This window comes from Sander lucioperca, chromosome 3 (assembly GCF_008315115.2).
Source record: "Sander lucioperca isolate FBNREF2018 chromosome 3, SLUC_FBN_1.2, whole genome shotgun sequence".
Classification (NCBI taxonomy): domain Eukaryota; kingdom Metazoa; phylum Chordata; class Actinopteri; order Perciformes; family Percidae; genus Sander; species Sander lucioperca.
The window spans coordinates 33,964,173-33,984,300 of NC_050175.1; the positions used below are offsets into that span (position 1 = coordinate 33,964,173).

At 42.3% G+C, this 20,128-nt stretch overlaps 1 protein-coding gene across 2 annotated transcripts in view; it reads left to right on the plus strand.

Annotated features, from left to right (window-relative positions):
- adamts17 (ADAM metallopeptidase with thrombospondin type 1 motif, 17) overlaps positions 1-20,128 on the plus strand; it is a 121,653-nt gene that overhangs the window by 40,145 nt on the left and 61,380 nt on the right. For both annotated transcript variants that reach the window (XM_035999652.1, XM_031292690.2), the window contains exons 7-8: positions 6,112-6,155; positions 13,275-13,380. In XM_035999652.1, coding sequence (XP_035855545.1) covers positions 6,112-6,155; positions 13,275-13,380 — 150 coding nt within the window. The remainder of the gene's footprint in view (positions 1-6,111; positions 6,156-13,274; positions 13,381-20,128) is intronic.

A 20,128-nucleotide genomic window follows, 5' to 3' on the forward strand; every position in this document is an offset into this window, starting at 1 on the left:
CCTTAGAGACCACTCTGAAGGGCCAGGGCCCCTCCATCTCCAATATAGTCCAAAAAAGGGGTTCCAAATGTAAAAAAAAAAGTAAAAGGTTGTCCTTGAAGCAGAAGGTTATATATCTAAAGGAATAAGATCCATAAAACTCTGAATCCAATGTAAAACCGTAGAGACAGAGTTGAAGAAGAACACATCTCCTTGCACAAAAAAAACCTATTTCCACTATTAGCACTATTTCCCAGCGCTGTTTTCCCATGCATTGGTATCTAAATGACTAATTGGTTGAAAACGTGTTGGTTGAAAGTGTCTGAAGCTCCGAAACAGCTCTGACATCACCATCACCAAACTCACCAGACTCCATTTAAATAAACCATACTTTAAGCGTGTATAAAGCCAGCATATTTTCACATGTAAATGGGTGATGTAAGGGTTTATTTCAACCAAACCAGAGTGGTGATTGTTGGAACAGTAAACCAAGACGGCTTTTGATACTGTAGTTTTTGTCTGTTTCTGTCGATTTTGAATGAAGTGCGTTTTACAATGATAAAATTACTGTTTGTAATTTGTAATTTTGGTGGGTTTGGCAATGGTGGTTTTGGTGCTGTTTCATATTAAATAAAAATTACCTTACTCTTTAACAAAAAGGTCTATCTCTGTAGGGATCCTTTCCATAATGTTGTCAGAAACTTAGAATAATAATCTGAGCCTGTCTGTAGCAAAAACAGCACTTTTAGTGGACGTAAATTAAAGGTGCGCAATTGCCCAATAACTTACATTGTAGCTTGTTTGGCAGCTGCTGACTGCAGCGTTCTTGCTCAAAACTGGACCAATTTGAAAGGTTGTTGTTTCCATCAGTCACTTGGACAAAAACACATAGGAAATAGGGTTTAAAAAAAAAACGGTTACCCTTTAAGCTGCTTCAGTGAAGAGGGGCCAATGTTCATTGCAGAAAATAGAATAAAAAATAAAACTGAAATATAAACCTTCAGTAATTTTACACTTATTACAGTATTTTGAAAGCAAATAATTTAATTTGTTACATTCCACCAGAGTAATTTGAAGCCGGTGTATAACCTTGAATTGCGACTTCCTAGTTTTGTTGGTAAATATGCAACCTGAAAAAAGTGACCAAACACTGTCCAACCCATCATCCGGGACAAGCCTAATTTATGATTCTGCATGGAATCTACAGTGTAGGTAGATAGCACAGCCTCACTACACACAAAAACGATTGTACATGGTGACATGTGCACAGTATTAGGTTTTATTAAACACCACTGACATGCTCTTCTGCAATCATGTATTGCTATTTGACGTAATCTTGGATTTCTACAACAGATGATAATTTAATCAGAGTCCGGTCCGCTCCTCTACGCTCCAGAGGTGGGGAATGTGATGGTGAGAGAGCGCTGGTGAAATATTGAGTTGACTTTGATTTAAGATTTGAGTTGGCAGCTAATGGGCCCTATCTTGCAAAGCCCAACGCAAGTGTCTTTGCTAGTTTAAGACCGACACAGTTGTCAATTTCCCGTCCAGCGCCCACGTCGTTTAAATATCAAATGCACCTGTGCCCATCTGTGCGCCCATGGGCGTGCTGGTCTTATAGGGAGGTGTGTTCAGGTGCATTCTTATACCCCGTTTACACGAAGGGAAGACGCAGATATTTTCCTGCGGTTTGGCCTCTCATTTATCACAGAAAACGATTATTTCTAAAAACTCCGGCCAAAGTGGAGATTTTGGAAAACTTCGTTTGCACGTTTGCATGTAAACTGAGACAAACAGAGCTTTAGGCAGCCGAGAGAGAGAAAGAGGAAGTGATTCGTTGCTGTTGTTGCTATTTTCGGGATTGTGATTGGCTAACATGGGCTTGAGCTTCTCGATACAATGCCACCTATAGGTGTGGCATGCTCTTGACGACATTGACAGCATATATACACGGCTACATGTAAACAAACACTTTTCTGAAAACGTAGAGGTTCTAAATGTCCGTTTATGAAAATAGCCGGCCACGTGTAAATGTAGTCTTAGCGTATTGCTATCTTGAGGCAGTGGAAAGTGATCGCACCACTGACCAACAAAAACCTGGTTTAAAGTCAATAGCGCAGCATTTCAGTGTTATTTTAACAGCACATTAGTAAAATGTGCCTAGGCTCGTGCACAGCGTACGCAAATTATGCTTGTTACACAGACACAGGTACGCGCAGCAGCACACAAACATGCAAAAGATTAAAAATATTACAATGTGAAATAGTATTACAATATGATCTGCTCGCGCGCTTTCACTTCACGCACGAGTTCAGTTTCTTCTCCTGAAAATCTCTCCTTCCTGCTTGGCAAATCCGCCATCATAATAGCAATGCACCAAGGTACAATGCACCTTGCTTTTAAAGGGAATGGGAGATGACACACTGATTGGTTTATTGCATGTCACGCACAAAACACACCTATGATTAATTAAGACACTAAGTACAACCCTTTTAAACCATGCACCTTGCGCACTGACCCTTTTTTCCGCAGTTAAACTAGCAGAAGTGGATTTGTACACGCCCTAAACACACCTGCGCACGGCGCTTCACGCCGTGCGCTTAGATCGTTAAAATAGGGCCCTATATCTTTTACAATTGAAAGGTGCTTATGGAATAGTTATGGCTCACAAATATCACTGCTGGTTTGAATGTTTATGATAAAGTGGATCTATAAACAATGTGCAATATGAAGTAAAGTGAAATTTATCGTGTGAGAGGCATCATTATACATATAATGATCTGCGTCACCAATTCCCCCCATCTCCAAAATGTGCGTACACATTGGTGAGATTCCTTAAATGTAGGCACATTTCCAAAATTCTGTACGCACTCTTTTTGTGTCTGTACACAACTGTTATAAATGAGGCCCCTGATCCTTTTAAAACCTGTATCAATAAACACATATACACAATTTGCTTAGCATAACATTTCATCAGACTCACACGTGCATGTTGACAGGCAGGTCTTGTTGAGGTCTGGTTCCCAGATGTGGACACCCAGCTGTTCACACCTAGGTGAGCACCCTCACATGTAAGCGGGAACCTCTCCCCCTCCCCTGTATCTCGGCACTGCCAGGCTCGTAAAAACCGTCTGCTTTAAATGTTTAGGACTCAAAGTTTCCCCTCCTTACCTGGCCTTTCCAGATCATTGTCTAATGGGTTGAAATGGTTACATCTTTCATTTGTCTCCCTCCTTTATTTGAATATGATGCATCAGCACAATCATTTGGTATGAAGTGTAGGACTGTTTTGATAGACATGGCCGGTAACTCGTGATCTCAGCAGACTAAAGCTCTAAAGTACACTACTGTTCTCCTGCTATATTGTTGGTTTTCGTCTTTCCTTCAATAATGTCTATTTGAGATTTAAAAAAGTGTACTTTAGACACCAAATGTATTATTTACATTTATTTTATTTATCTGTTTTTCTTCCTTTGGGCCCTCTGCAGTCTTCTCAGTGGTTAGATTGGAAAGTTTTCAACTGTGATTTGTCAGTTCAAAGTATGTTCAGCTGATATTCCAACAGTGCTAATCCTATTGTGTTTCTATTGTGGTGTTTGAAGAACAGCTTTGCTAAATGTTAATTCTAGCTTGTTCTAGGCTGCATTATTGTGCACCTGACACTGAAACAGGAACCTGTTCCTATTTAAATCTGCACACATTGATATAGTTAACTTCCAGTTCTTTTACCAATGACTTCTTATAACTGTTGCTCAGAGGAATTGTCTATTTCAGCCCTTTAAATTGTCAGTCTGGTTGAACCATTGTACAGGGTTTTCTTCTATGTGAAAAACATGACTTAATTTGCAAACCATTCCCCGTAGATTATGTATATCCTGAACACTGTATTTCTACTGTTTCCCTACAAAAGATGATCACTTTTCAGAGTTGTAAAATCTATCTGTGAGTGGGAGGGAAGTGTGAAAGTTTATTTGACTATTGTGTGAAATTAAACTCACCACTGAATTAATGAATGGATGATCAGTTTTTGATCGATAACATCTTTGCGTTCTGGTTGCCAACACCGCCCAGTCGATGGGAATCACTACCTTAAACAACACGCCCACACCACCAGTCTGAATCCTTGCCAACTCTGTGTCGCTTACATTGTCTTTCAGTGTAGCCTATAAATGTTATTCACACGTCTTTTTATGTCAAATCACTATTGTATACGCATGCAGTTGCTGTTAACCTTCACATAGTCTATTCCTTCATCACGTTTTTGGCCTGGTCCATCCTCTTATAATTTTACCTTGCACGGCAGCTGGATTCTCGCACTATCACGAGAATCGTAGGATCACATATCAAGCAGAAATCCATCTTGTCAGGCTTCAAGTAATGTGTCTGTGTTTGAACTTCCACCTTACCGAACCAATCAGCGTCCGGTGAGGAGCTACTGGCAGCAGGGGGCGTGGTTTAGGTGTGTGTGACGGCTGTTACTGTTGTCCATTGACAGCTTATCAGATGGTTTTGTGTAACAAACCATCTGGCACGTCATGTTACTTATAGTCTCGCATTGCCAGACCTTCCTCCACAGCGATGCAGAGGAGGGTCTGGTTAGTCCACACAGCATTCTGATATGAATATGATATGATATAAAAACGGAAAACAGAAAACTCAGATTGGACAGATAGTCTAGCTAGCTGTCTGAATTTAGCCTGCAGAGATCTGAGGAGCAGTTAACCATAGTCCTCATAAATCCACTGGAGTTTAAAATGGCAACATAAAGAAACCGGAAGGTGACGGACATCCGGCCGAAATGAGGGACATCCTGCGGAATTTCCGATGGCACCGGAACAATCCCGGAAGTGAAACGACGTTGATATAGACTAGGTTACTTATAATTAGTGTTGATACCAAAATTTGAAACTTAAATCTATTTATCATTCATGAATACCAAATTTGTGATCATATTGCATTATACTGAGAGGTGCTTCTAAGGCGGAGTCTACTCTCATTGATATCAATTTTGACATGAAACATTACAGCAAGTTTTGCTTGTTTTGCAGTCCTTTATGTTGAACAGAAGTTGTATCTCCTTCTTTTCTTTCCCCTTGCGTTGACTAATTGTGAAACTACATATTGAACCGGCCAGATTCATAATGTAGCCCTTACAATTGCTGGTGGTTGGTGTGTGGGAAAGATAACATCTCCTTTACATAAAAGGAGTAACAAAGGCCATTCCAACCTGCTCCATTTCCAATTGCTTTTGCCCTCCAGGTAGGGGTCAGGGCGGCCCATAAAGGCATTGTCATTGGACCTAAATGTTTCCCTAGCTGCCTGACCCTCCTCCTACCAGACTCCTTTATATTTTCACCTGAGGAGTTGCAATTAAACCCTGTAAACTTATGAATGTTCTTCTACTTAAAGGACAGTTCATTTTCCATTGGTTTTGTTCATACTTTGAAAAGTCAGGGCTGAGTACCGAATTCAATCATTTTTAGGCACCGACCGAGTTACCTACTTAGTATCGAGTATGAAAAATGCCTCATCGTTCAATGCCAAATTTCAATCCCTAAGGAGCAAATCTCATCAGTGTCAGTGAGCCAATAATCATGCAGCATGCTTCTACCAAGATCTAATAATGTTTGTGATTGACTGTCTAATGTTACACTTCGTAGAGACACGCAGGAAAAACTCTTACACAGAGACTGGGCTCACGTAGTAGGAGCTGAAATAAATAAAAAGGTTTGTGCCGTAATGTTGTAATTTCTTTTTATTAAAATGGATTTTATGAGGGATTGTGGGATTTAGTCTGCCACTGGCAGTGTGAGTGTTTCCATAATCAAAATTGGAAGTGCAACTGAAGCCCAAACTGTGAGGCTTTTGTTTTTCCATTCTATACATTGAATGATTATCACATCACACTATCTATGACAGCTGGCTTTTCTACCTGCCTCCTGGTGTGGCTGTTCAGGTTATCTAAAAACACATTTGCCATCCAACGTGATTGGTTACCTATCAATTTTCTAGCATAACTCTTAAACAGAGACATGTCTAGTGTGGGTGGATTCTGCATGAATGGTTGCCTAATACACTACAACCAGTGCTGGGATCAGTGACTGAGTTAACTTGCTCTTGTTTCTCTTTCAGGACAAATTTCTGCGTTCATAAAGACGAACCCTGTGATACTGTGGGTAAGTACGACTATGTCACGCTCGCTCGCTCGCTCGCTCGCTCACACACACACACACACACACACACACACACACACACACACACACACACACACACACACACACACACACACCCACACACACACCTTAACCTTGAAATTAGCTCTACCAGTGTGGTATTTTGGTGCAAAGTGGCGAGTGCAGAACAACATCTGTTTCTGCTGTTAATCTTAACAGCAAACCAAAAAACCCAACGACAGCATTTTTACCAGCAGTTGCATTTAAAACGGCATAACGAAATGCTGGCTTGTATTGTAAAGTGATGCGTGCACCCATTTTTGTGAGTGTTTGAGCTTGTTAAGCCTCTAAAAAATGTGATTCATTGTGAGTAATAATACTAATTAAAGCTGCAAGCAGCAATGAACACGCCCTCGCACCTTGCCACATGTCAGGGTTACCGGCAGAACGAGTGCATTTTACGCGACCATCGGACACTGTGCACCAGAGATGGACTTTATTTCCTGCATGAAGTGTGCAGCATTGTAAATGGTGTATTGCAAATTTTGTACCACTTCCTGTGTCCACAAGTGTCTAGGTCAGGTATAGGTATACGGGGCGTGGCAAACCATCACCAGTGAAAGGAACTCTCTGCTGAGGGCAATAATACCTCACACAAGAGTCAACTCACAACCTCACTGCCTTTTTTAGGGTGAGGCAAACCAGCGCCGACCGACCCCGCCCTCTGCCAGGGACCAAGCTACTGCCAGGTATGCTGATCGCTCCCATAGCGCGCCTCACAGCCGTCTCTGGCGGCGAACAACATCTCCCTGTTGGCTCACTCGATGAGGAGTACCATTATGACATGCTGTGCTTCTGTCTTTTTTTCCGTCGCATGGATTGCAGCATGCCAGGCACTCATCCACACGAGGTGTCTGGCCTCATCTGCCACCATGGCCAGCTCTCCCGGTGCAGCGGAGAAACTTAGGGGCCATCGGGTGTATTTCCTCAGAGGAAATAGGCTAGGAGATAATTTAAAAAGGAGATGAAAGGGACTTCCGAGAAGATGGCGGAGAGAGTAGGAGCATAGTTGACTAGCTCTCCAGAGTTGGTAAAATATTCCCACTATTTAGACATAACTCGACAGGCAAAACTAAGGTATGAGTGGGACAAGCAAGAGAAGAAGTCGGAAAAACAACAAAAAGCAAGACAAAGCTGAAGAGCAACCCATAATGGAAGAAATCTCCGAACATGAGGTTAGTAAACACGAGGTTGGCGAACATGAAGAAGAGTCAACTGGGAAAATGGACAGACAAGACAGCACGGAGACGCTACGAGTCAGGCTTGCTACTATCAGCAAAGACATTAAAGAACTTAAACAAGAGCTACGCCATGAACTGACCACATTTAAAGACGACCTGAAGAGAGAGATGAAGGAAGAAATCAGCAATCTCCGACAAGAAATAGACCGTCAGCTAACCGAGAACAACAACAAGCTAAAGGCACAACAGGTGAGCATCAGCAAGGCTCAGGTGCGCATAGCAGAGGTCGAAGAGTAGAAAATGGAGGCCAGTGACGCACTGTTGGTTGGAGATGATGGAGCAGACACGCCGAATGCAAGAAAAACTAACCGATCTCGAAGGGAGATCAAGGAGAAACAACATCCGAGTCTTTGGGCTACCAGAAGGCAGCCATATACCTGGAGCAGCTTTTAAAAACCGAACTCGAGCTCCCCAAGGGGATCAATCTCCAGATCCAGCGAGCCCACCGAGCCCTCGCCCAGAAACCGACCGAACGCTGCTCCCAGGTCAATTGTTGTCAACTTCCTACAGTTCGAGACGAAGGAAATGATTTTGAAGAGAGCCTGGCAGAAAAAGGTACAAGTAGGAGGCAAACAAATCTTCTTTGACCATGATTATCCTACAGAAATTGTCCAGAAACGAAGGGCATACGCGGGCATTAAAAAAGTACTGAGGGAGAAGGGAATTTGTTTCCAGACACCGCTCGCCAAAATGCGGATACACTGGAACAACGGAGTGAAGACGTATGACAGTGCCAGGGAAGCGGTGCTGGACATGAAGGAAAGAGGCTACGCTGCGGACGTGCCAGGCGGAGACATCGGACCCGCGGCCGAGGGAAGGATGCAAGGAGCGGCAGAGTGGCAGCGAGTGAAAGGGAAAGAACAGGGACCCGACACAGCACACCATGCAAGAGAAAAGCTACAAAACTATCAGTGGAATTCCTAATAAATTTTGCTTGAGGAAGGAGGTAACACTGTGGATCATGGAAAAACCGGTATGGATAAGGACCATAACAACAGACTGAAAAAAGACTAATTAATAAACACTGTACGGAACTAAGTTCATATGATGGATAAAAAAAGCTGACAGAAGAATAGATCCACGGTGTGAATATCTGAAATTTTTCAGACTTCTTTAGTTTGCATAATATATTAAGAACCGACTGGGAGCGGTCGAGGTATTTAAGTTGGACATGTGCAAACGCTGTGGTACCCCACAAGTTGGGTGTGTAAATATCTGGGGATTACCATCACTAAAGGATTATCTAAACTTTATAAAGCAAATTATAACAAGATAAGTCAGGAGATACAAAAAGACATGGAAAGATGGTCTACTTTACCCCTAGATCTTAACTCAAGAATTGAGATTATCAAAATAAATGTACAACCAAGACTTCTTTATTTATTCCAGTCCCTACCAATAGAGGTCCCTCAAACCCAATTTGTGACCTGGGACAAAATAATATCAAGGTTTATTTGGGGAGGCAAAAAGCCAAGAGTTGGGTACGAAACTCTCCAGCTACCAAAAGATAAAGGAGGGATGGGTCTTCCAAAACTGAGAGTACTTTTATGCTGCCCAGTTTAGGCATATTATATGCTGGTGTATGCCAGATTACACAGCTAAGTGGAAAGATATGGAAAAAGAGTTTGGAAAATATCCAATCCAGAGCATTATTGGAGACCAAGAAATATACAAAAGGATTAAAAATTATATGGATTCAATTACAACGTTTACACTGGAATTATGGTTCAGAGTAATACAAAATTATAGGATAAAGAAAGAAACAAAAGTGCTGAAATGGGTAGCATTTATTAAACCGGCTGAATATGATAAACATTGGGTAGACAAGGGAGTCACGGCATGGTGTACTTTACAGGGATGGAAGGATGGGGAGCTGGAGAGTTTCCAAAACATGAAAGATAAATATGGTTTGGATAAACATGAATTCTAAAGGTACTTACAACTAATAGACTATATTATAAAAAAGAAATCAAGATAGATCCCTCCATGGAAGTGAATGGTGTTATCCAAATTATAACTAGAACTGCAAGCAGTTATGACGGGGCCCAAGCCACCCACGCCAGTCGCCCCCGACACCCCGGGGAGCGCGTGAAAGCGGAACCCGAAGCCCAGCGGCGGGGAGGCAAACGTCAATAAATAGCGAGAGCCGCGAGCCACGACGTCTGCAGTACGTCGCCATTGCAAACGTAGTGGTCAACAGTTCACCTCCACGCATATACGGACCACCTTTAAGAATTGTCTACAACAAACAAACTTTTTAACCCCCCTGACCGCAGGGGACAGCAGAGAGAAATGAGAGAGTGACTGAGAGGGTGGAGGGGGGAGACAGGAGTGATGGTTGAAGGAGCAGGGGAGGTGATCACGTTGTTGCAAATGGCGTCATAGGCGCCGATTTGTTTTCCTCCGTGGGTGCTTCGTGGAAAATTAAGCATCAATGCCACCGACATAACCAATCACACTATGACAGATGCTCCACTTAGCACCAACTGCAATGTTTAATTGCACGGTATCAACGCCTATAAATGGTGTTGATTCTGGATTGAAAAAGTGAGAGAAAAGAGTTGCATTTGTCCACTGTGAAGGTTGTAGAAACTTTGTCAGGTGAGTTAAGAAGTTTGTTTATTGTAAAAAACCAAAGGAGCACGCAAAAGCGAAAACCAAAACCTAACGGTAGGAGGCAAACATCAGTAAATATTGAGAAGTGTGAGCTGCAAGGTCTGTGGTACATTTCCATTGCAAATATCCCATTAAAATTGAATTAAAGGGCCAAAACTGGTCTACGTTGATTATAGCGCCCCCTAATGGCCGATCTTTGCCAAATTTGGTACAGAGCCTCAGAGTGGCATGCTGAACGAGCATCACACATTTCGTGTTGATTGCATGCACTGTGGCAGAGATATTGCAATTGCAAATTTCCCATTTAAATGCATTGAGTTATTGGCCAAAACAAATAAAGGTTGCTTATAGCGCCATCTAAAGGCAGATCTTTGCCAAATTTGGTACAGAGCATCATAGTGGGATGGTGAACAAAGATCTAAAGTTCCTTGCTGATAACATTTAATATGGCCGAGATATGATATGATACGTGTGTGGTAGCTAGCTAGGAACATTTTTTTGGTCGTCAAATGCACAAACTTTAACGTAGCAAAATTCCTTGGGGAACTTTGGGTCAGGTCCATCTGGAGATGCTACATGCCAGGTTTCGTGTTGATCCGGCGCACGGCCTAGGACGAGTTCGAAAAAGTTTGTTTTGCGCGATATTGCGGAAAAAAAATTAAGCGGAAATGGGCGTGGCCTATATCCTGTGATTCAGATTGATTCAAGGAACACGTGGATCTATGGTTTTCTAATGTGCGATGTGTAATGTGGGAGTTAAAGGCAAAAAAACATTATAGTGCCACCTAGTGGTCCACATGTGTAATTTTTGGTAGGTGTGGTCCATGACCCATTGTCTATCTACCCTGTAAATGTAAAGTTGTTCACATTAGTGTAAGTAGTAAATTTGGACCTGGGTCCCATAGGCCATGCCCACTTTGACCCCTCAGTACCCCACTCTAGGGTTGGCCTCAGGAGTGGCCCTAGATGGTACCCATCGAATTTTGTAAAAATCAGATTAGCGGTTCATGAGATATAAAGTTTTTGTACTTGTAGTGCCCCCTAGTGGCCAATTTTTGGTGGGTGACCTTCAGAGTGTCATGGTAAACAAGAATCTAAAGTTTGGCGTTGATGGCATTTATTTTGGCCGAGATATGGCAAAGTTGGTGTTTTCATAGTTAGCTACACAAATTTGTTTGTGTGTAATATGCGCAATTTTTATCCTATCAAAATTATTTTTATAAACTTTTTGTCCGGCCCATCTGGAGATGCTACCTGCCAAATTTCGTGCCGATTGGTCGCACGGTCTAGGAGGAGTTCGAAAAAGTAGGTTTTTGATAAATCAAGATTTTTCACGCATAAAAGTTTAGGCGGAAATGGGCGGGGCCTCTATCACGTGATTCAGTTGGATCCAGGGAACGCGTGGATGTATGGTTTTTGAATGGCCGGTGTACGGTGTAGGAGTTATAGGGCCAAACGCGTTTTTTCTGCTATAGCGCCACCTAGTGGTGGACGTGGGTCAATTTTTGCGCCTGAGGTCCTTGCGGAGTTCTGGACCAGTCCTGAAAATGCCAACCCCCCACCATGTACGGTTTAGGCTGTAGTCGGAGTTTTAGGCGCAGAAGAAAAATAAAAATAACGATTAATCAGTAGAAAAACAATAGGGTTCTACAGCCCTGCTGTATGAACGGCATAGCTTTGCTATTGCCCGTTCTTACAGACTCGGGCTTGGACCCCTAATTAATACATACAAAGGAATACAGATTAGAATTGTATCTGCTTTATATCAAAAATTGATGACAAATAAACATACAACTAAATATATAAAAGAAAAATGGGAATCAGAGTTCAACACGAAAATTTCGGATGATGAGTGGCAAAACGTGGAAAACACATCAGACAACCACCAATTCGCGGATATGGAGGGAGTTCTCTTGGAAAAACCTGATCCTATTTTTTATTACGCCCAAGGTCAAGAGTAAGTATAAAAACATAAATGTAACATGTTGGAGAGAGTGTGGAGTAAAAGATGCAGACCATTCGCACATATTCTGGAAATGTCACAAAGTACTGAGGTTTTGGAGAATTGTACACGAAACTATACAAAAGGTACTAGGGTCGATATTCCTATGAGCTGCACGGTACTGTACCTCTGTAATTTTAATTCTACTAAAGAGAGTGTAAGAATGAGCGACAAATATTTGGTTAAAATACTACTGATAGCTAGTAAGAAAGCTATAACGAGGAAATGGGGTAAGGTGGATCCTCCTTGTAAGGAAGAATGGATAGGTATAGTAAAAGAAGTCTATATGATAGAGAAACTGACACACCGCCTGAGACTACAACAAACACAGCTTGAAGAAAAGTGGGAGAAATGGACAATATTCAGAACCAAAACCAGCGATGAGGAATATGGACTGGTTAAAACGAGACAGATAAGAAGAGGCATTGCGACAATGTTTACAAATATACATTGTAACGCTGGCTGCACAGATTATGCAGACGCAGACCACTATGATTGACTGACACACACACACACACACACACACACACACACACACACACACACACACACACACATTGTTAAAATCATACGCTGCTGGACGCTTTATTAGTCTTTCTACATGGGTTTAGTTAATGATCGGGCTATAATAAGACCACGTCGGCTATGTGTGACAACGGGTAATGACAACTAGGACAATTTCATAGTGGTTGGTGTAAACCTGGACATTTTAGCGTCCCGACAGGCTTTTGTCAGGACTCGGGACACGCAACTCAGAATTGGGACTGGTCACCCTAAGTGAGCAGAGCAGACGTAGTAATGTCGCTTGAGAAACAATGTCTGATTATTGAAATGAAATGAGCTGGTTTGACCATGGAGATGCAAGAAATGCACTTGTCTACACAGTCATGTAGTCGTTCCTGTATTTACTTTCTTGCTCCCGCCCCAGACACATCCGACCAATAAGAGGAGTGATCGTTCTTGCGTGATTAGTAATGACGCATTTTGGTACGCTTGTATGTAGTTTACAAACTCATCATCTGATTCGGACCAAAGCGAACAAACGATAGTTGTGAAAACGCCTTTAGACACCAATGAATGGGAAAATAGGTCCAGGTTCAGAAAAAACTGAAATTACCCTTTGAATCATCACTTAGTGTCAAACATTACAACACAATTGTAACGGTTATTCATTATTCTCATTATCATGTCACTGTGTTCCAGGTATTGCTTATCTGGGGGGTGTCTGCAGTGCCAAGAGGAAGTGTGTGTTAGCAGAAGACAATGGACTCAATCTGGCCTTCACCATTGCTCACGAGCTGGGACACAAGTAGGTTTTACTGTGCTCATCTTTTAAAGGTGCATTTTGACAATATATCATGGTATTACTGCTACTCTATTGTTCATGTTGCGGTTATAAAAACTCTGTGAAAGTGTTCTCATGGTTTACAAGTCCAGAGAAGATTGTGAAGCAAGTGCAGGGTACTGGAGTTTAACTTCATCCCAATATTGATAAGGCCAACACATTATTCTCATAAAAAGCTATTTTATGTTAAACATCAATTTTATTTTCAATTAGGGTGTTTTCATACCTATATTTCATTTGCTCTGGTCTGAATCAATTCAATTCAATTTTATTTATAGTATCCAATCATAACAGGAGTTATCTAAAGACACTTCACAGATAGAGTAGGTCTAGACCACACTCTATAATTTACAACGACCCAACAATTCCCCCAAGAGCAAACATTTGGTGCAACAGTGGCGAAAACTTCCTTTTAGGCAGAAACCTTGGACAGACCCGGACTCTTGGTGGGTCTATTTCTGTGAGAGAAACATTGCAAGCTGCTACAGTTTGCTGTTCTGCCGCACCGCAGATTGCAACGCAGATTGGGGCGTATCAAGGTTGGATCACATTCTCACCACAAACGAACCGCTCCGGAGTTTGTTTGGCAGCGTGCTGAGACCACCTCTTCAAGGGCTTGTTTGGTCCGCTTTTGGTGCGCATCTGAGTGCAATCGCTGCATTCACATCTGCCCAAACGAACCGCACCAAGGGGGAAAAACCACTCTAGTGCGATTCAACCAAGGCAGGTGTGAAAGCCCCCTTATTTTTTCAGTCTTTCATTTAATCTATTCTATTGGGATTTGGGGGCAGGTCTCTGCATTGGCTTCACAGTTATGGATAAAAAGAGATGGGAAAGTCTGAATCACCAGCCAAATGAAATTAATTGTTCCTTGGCTAATACCTCTATCTACCAAATCAAAATGTGGGGCTGCCATCTTGTCATTTTGGAGCCAGAGTCTGGGCAGTAGTGATCAGGCAGTAGAGCCATGATATCAAAGTCCCGCCCATACACCCGCCCGACCAATCCTGAGTCATTCCCAGCTGTCAATTATGACGTATCACCCCGTTTTTATAGCATCAAATAACTAATACTGCAGCCAGCCACCAGGGGGCGATCGAAAAGTTTTGGCTTCACTTACACAGTCTATGCATCAACCCCTGTATCAGACACACTAACAGGGTTAATGCTAGAGACTATGTCCAATGTGGAGTTGAGTACAGACCTTGTTCCACCTTCACAACGTCCACAGTTGAGACAAACCCAACTCTCCAAAAACCTATAGCTATGTGAGCAGTGTGGAATGAAGCTTGAACCTCAGAGTTGCTTTTTGGAGAGTCTCACTAAAGGATAACAAGCTGTATTTGGATACACTCTGGAGTAGGGTTTAATCCTGGGAGACGGGATTCCCGGGAAATCTGATCAAATGGGAAATAAAATAAAAAAGTGTGCGTCTTTTGTTGTCATACGGTAACGTTGATGCAGGCGATGGTGCTGTACTGTAGCTACAGGTAATACAGGCTCACTAAATTCATTACGCAGTAACCAAAGATTTTATGAAAGATTTCATAATTAGCGCTGCAGCAGACGTCACGCACGCAGCTCACTTGATCACGCAGCAGAATTGATCATTGCAAACTGTGTTGATGATGGACATAAACTGTGTTCTTTTGCCCTAATAATGATACAAACAATATAAAAAATGTCAGTTTTGGGAATTTGGGAACGCATATTTGAATGATATCGATACATTACTTGGATTCCCGGGAAATGGTCGTCTTTTCCTGGGATCTGATTCGTCTAATTTTCGGGAAAAATATTAAACCCTACCCTGGAGTGCTTTGACTGCTGGACAGGTTTTCTGTGTCTTTTGTCCACAAACAGCGAGTGAACGAGTTCACTGTTTGATGTTTGTTGTGACAACAAGCACTGAGCCGACGTGACACTTCAGACAGACTGATTTCCAAACTTATCAGAAACTCCAGATTCTCTTCTTTTCATCCAGACCCTTTCCTTTTGCTCTTTTCTCTCTGCACATTCATGGAAATATAAAACTAGGAATGATCACCAGTTAAATATTTTCCATTCTTACCTTATGGTGCTCAAGAGTAAATTTCAATAAATAAAATTCAAAAGACCCTTTTCTTTGCACAGCATCGCTTACTGCACCTTCAAAAGAAATTTGTATTAACACGTTATTATCACGTCAACTTCGACAGCCCTACCATTTACACAATTTTTTGAATTCACGCCACTTCTGTGTGCCCTGTGCAGTGGAAATACAGAGGAAGTACTGTGTGACAAAATAATCTCAAGTCATGGGCCACTTACTCATCATGTGAACTGTGTAGAATCGAGGGAGATTGTAACCTCTGGCTAGGTCTAAATATGATCTTTGGTGTTGGATGTGAAGAACGTGTGACGTTGTCGAACCCATATACAACCACTTGTTATCAGGTGAGCAGTGTGTCACACTTAGGTCATGTGATGGGCCAGTTCCATTTGCTGATGTAGAATGAGTTATTTATCAGGTTTGCTTTTATCTTATGAACCCTCTCGAACCCTCAGGTCTTCTGGCTTCAAAAACCCAGCACTCATACTCGCACACACACACACACACACACACACACACACACACACACACACACACACACACACACACACACACACACACACCAGGACAGAAGAGACAGAATAGACAAATAAAAAAAAACATTAAAGCTGGAAGCAGCGTTGGACGGGCCCTCGCGCCTCTGCGTGCGTCGGGGATTTTGGATTGAAAAAGTGAGAGAAAAGAGTTGCATTTGTCCACTGTGAAGGTTGTAGAAACTTTGTCAGGGGGGTTAAGAAGTTCGTTTATTGTAGAGAACCAGGGGAGTACGCGAAAGCAAAAACCAAAACGTAACGGTGAGGAGGCAAACATCAGTAAATATAGAGTATGAGCTGCACATTCCCATTGCAAATATCCCATTAACATTGATTGAGTAAAAAGGCCAAAACTGGTCTACGTTGACTATAGCGCCCCCTAACGGTCGATCTTCACCAAATTTGGTACAGAGCCTCAGAGCGGCAAGCCAAACAAGCATCACAAGTTTTGTGTTGATAGCAATTACAATGGCAGAGAAATGGCAATCGTAAATGTCCCATTTGCATGCATTGAGTTATTGGCCAAAACACAAACGTTGATTATAGCGCCCCCTAATGGCCGATCTTCGCAGCTTGGTTCAACTAGGTTCCTGTTTTTAATTAATTCAGTTTTGTCGATTTATGGGTGGGTGATTGGGGCTGAGGGGGTGCTGTGTATATCTGTGTGTGTGTGTGGGGGGGGGGATTGTACAAAGCTACATTTACATGTATAAAAAGTGCTATATAATAAAGTCTGAGTGATTGAGCGTAATGACGCGGAAGACAGAAGCCTTAGCTTTCTGCTTCAAAAACAGTGAATGCTCCAGCTGATATGGTTTTTATTTTGTATTGTTTTATACAGAATCATGACTTGTCTAAGGGTTAAAAGACTTGCAGTGAGGGCATAAAAAGTGACTAGGACTTAAATGTGAGCCAAGCTCAGCCGGTTATTTCTTCACTCTGTGTGGCAGTAAGATGTCTCTTAAAGCTGGAATCATGCAGTCAGCACATAAAGCCCTCATTGACAGCCCAGTTACACAGAGCTAGTGCCAAATTTACCTGAAAATCATGCCAAACTGTGTAAACCTTTGTAGCCGTTATGTGGCTGTGCCAGCTCCCTCATGACTTCTCACAGTTCACACTCAGCTGCTCTGGCTTCAGGGGCCAGGGAAGGTAAGACGCTGGCTGCTGCCCATGCAAGTTATGGAACTAGTGTTACATAAACACACACACACACACACACACACACACACACACACACACACACACACACACACACACACAAGGAAGTATTGTCAAGTAGCTATGAAAGCACTAAGGTGCTTGTATAAACTCTGAGCTCACTGCTGTTGAAACCTCAATCCATGATGCAAATACTGTTTTGCCATCAGCAACCAACACGCTAACCCAGCTTCAAGTCTACTTCTTTCACACTAAACTACGATGTTATCACAATACTTATGTCACAATACGATATTGCGATTTTCAACAGATTTAAAGATAGAAACCAGGGGTTGGCAACCTTTTTAATATGAAGTACCATTTTCAAATGTTCTTGTTTATCAGTGTGCCATCATCTACCATGCCCGCTGAGGCAGTGTTATTTTTTAACTATCTTTTAACGAACCTCTGTATGTATGCTTGTGTGTTTGTGTATCTGTTGTTCTTTCAAATATCAAATATCATCCAATCTACTTTCACTTGGCTTTCTGGGTACCCTATGAACTAGGCATTTGGAATTTGGAGCAGTTTGGACAGCATTGGATATTAATAAACTGAATAAAACTAAACGGCCGCATAGTAAAGGTTAAGAAAAAACGGTAAAAAATAGCAACCTGTGTTCAGGCTTTCACAGTCAAGCATGTCTTGGCAGTGGGCTACCGGTGTCGTGCCAAAAAGTGATCATCTGCCAAAAGCTTATTGTCTACCCTACATGCAAATGATGAAAATTAATCGTACACACGTTAGATGAACGCCCAGGCTCTTGGGCTCTCCAGCATGTTATGTTGCCGATGGTTGCTCACATATCTCCGGCTGTTCTGCACTGTAGCAGCTTCCCCAGCAGGCTGAGCCGACTCCCTGCTTCCCCCGCCCAGTCCAGATCGCCTAATACTACCTTGATGTGTGACAGCTACACGAAAAAAAGGGGATAAGTTGAATCTCTAGATAAGCTGCAGCCGAACCACGCCTGATTGAACCGCGCTGCAACATGTATCACAGGTTGAGTTTTATGAAAAAGAAATTATAAAAAAACACACAAATTCATGAGGCCTTTGACCGCACAGTACAAGTCCTACTTTAAAATATCTACTTAAAGTTAAGAGAGGCATTATCAGCACAATGTACTTCAAGGTGGCGATTTGTTATTTAAAGAGTACAATGGTTCTGGAGAAAGCTACAAGCAGCAATACTGGAGGCCAAGCAATCGGCCCGTTCCAAACACATTTCCAGGCACATGTTAAATGGGCACTGCACTAGATGTGTAGTGTATCGATACAGTATTGCCACGGAACACACACACACACACACACACACACACACACACACACACACACACACGACTGTGCGGAGATAAATTCAGCCATCCCAAAAAAATAATTTTAATCATGAAAGGCTGGCATCATAAAGTGAATGGATCGCTTGGCTTATCTTAAGAGAGTTGAAGACGGCGAGTGTTGCTGAACCTCCTAACAATGCTGTTCTTCCACTCACAAACATGATAATAGCCTACATGGGCAAACTGTTATAAATGAGTATTTCGGTATTAAAAGGTTATCTAACCCAAGTCTGCTGCCAGCAGTTTGCTTATTTTTCTAACCCTAAACTCTGAGTTGATTTACCCTAAGATGGGAAAACTCTGAGTTTTCGGTTCCACAGCTGATTTGAGTTCAATCAACTCAGAGTAGGTTGACTCAGAGTTAAGCGCGTGCACCACCACTATAAAAAGGCAGCATGAATGGAGCCATGATACTACGATTCACCATGGTAACAACCACAAACAAACTGGTCGGCGGAAATACTTATGCGCACATCCGGTTTGAACATGTATTTCGTTAAAAAAGCAACACAGCGGCTGCTGCAAAAGAGACAGAATTTATGTGGGAGAAAATTGCTGCTAAAGTAAATGCTTAAGTTCCAATATAGTGTATTAATATATTTAATCATAAGTATAATGTTAAAGCTGCAAGCAGCGATGGACGGGCCCTTGCGCCTCTGCGCACGTCGGGGTTACTGGCGGACGCCGCTCCTTGCGACTGCATTTGCGTGGCAGTCAGACACTGCAAATCGTCACCAGTGAAAAGGGAACTCTCTGCTGAGTTCAATGATACCTCACACAAAACTCTACTTTAAACGGGTCACCAGTTATGAAAGGGGCATGGCTTAAGCATAGGGGGCGGGCCAAACCATCACCAATGAATAATGAAGTCTCTGCTGAGTTCATTCATACCTCACATAAGACTCTACCTTAAACGGGTCAACAGTTATGAAAGGGGGCGTGGCTTAAGCATAGGGGGGTGGGCCAAACCATCACCAATGAATAAAGAACTCTGCTGAGTTCAATGACACCTCACACAAGGGTCTACCTTAAACGGTTCAAATGTTATATAAGGGGGCGTGGCCTGAGTAAGTGGGCGTGGTTAAATTATAGGGGGTGGCTCAGTATCACATGAAGACCACACATTCTAAGTTTCATGTAAATCGGATAATGTTTGTCATATAAGGCTGATTTCCTGTTGCCAGCGGGGGGCGCTATGACCGAAAGGCAATATTGGTCTGTAGATGTCCTCAGGCCTGGACCCTTGTTGATTGTGGGAAATTTCAAGCAGATATGACAATGTACACTGTAGTTACAGCCACTTTCTTGTTCATCGCTAAACACTCAAAATGGCCGCCACGCCCACACCCACACCGTTTGACGAAAAGTTTTTCTTTTAATAACTTTTCATCTTTAAGGTGTTGAGATGGTACAGACCAAGTTTGAAGTCCATCAGATGAAATCTCTAGGAGGAATTCGTTAAAGTATAGCACCTTGACTTTTAGGCCTACTTCCTGCTGCCACTAGGGGCGCTATGACTTTGAGTCAATTTTCTCCAGTAAATGTCCTCAG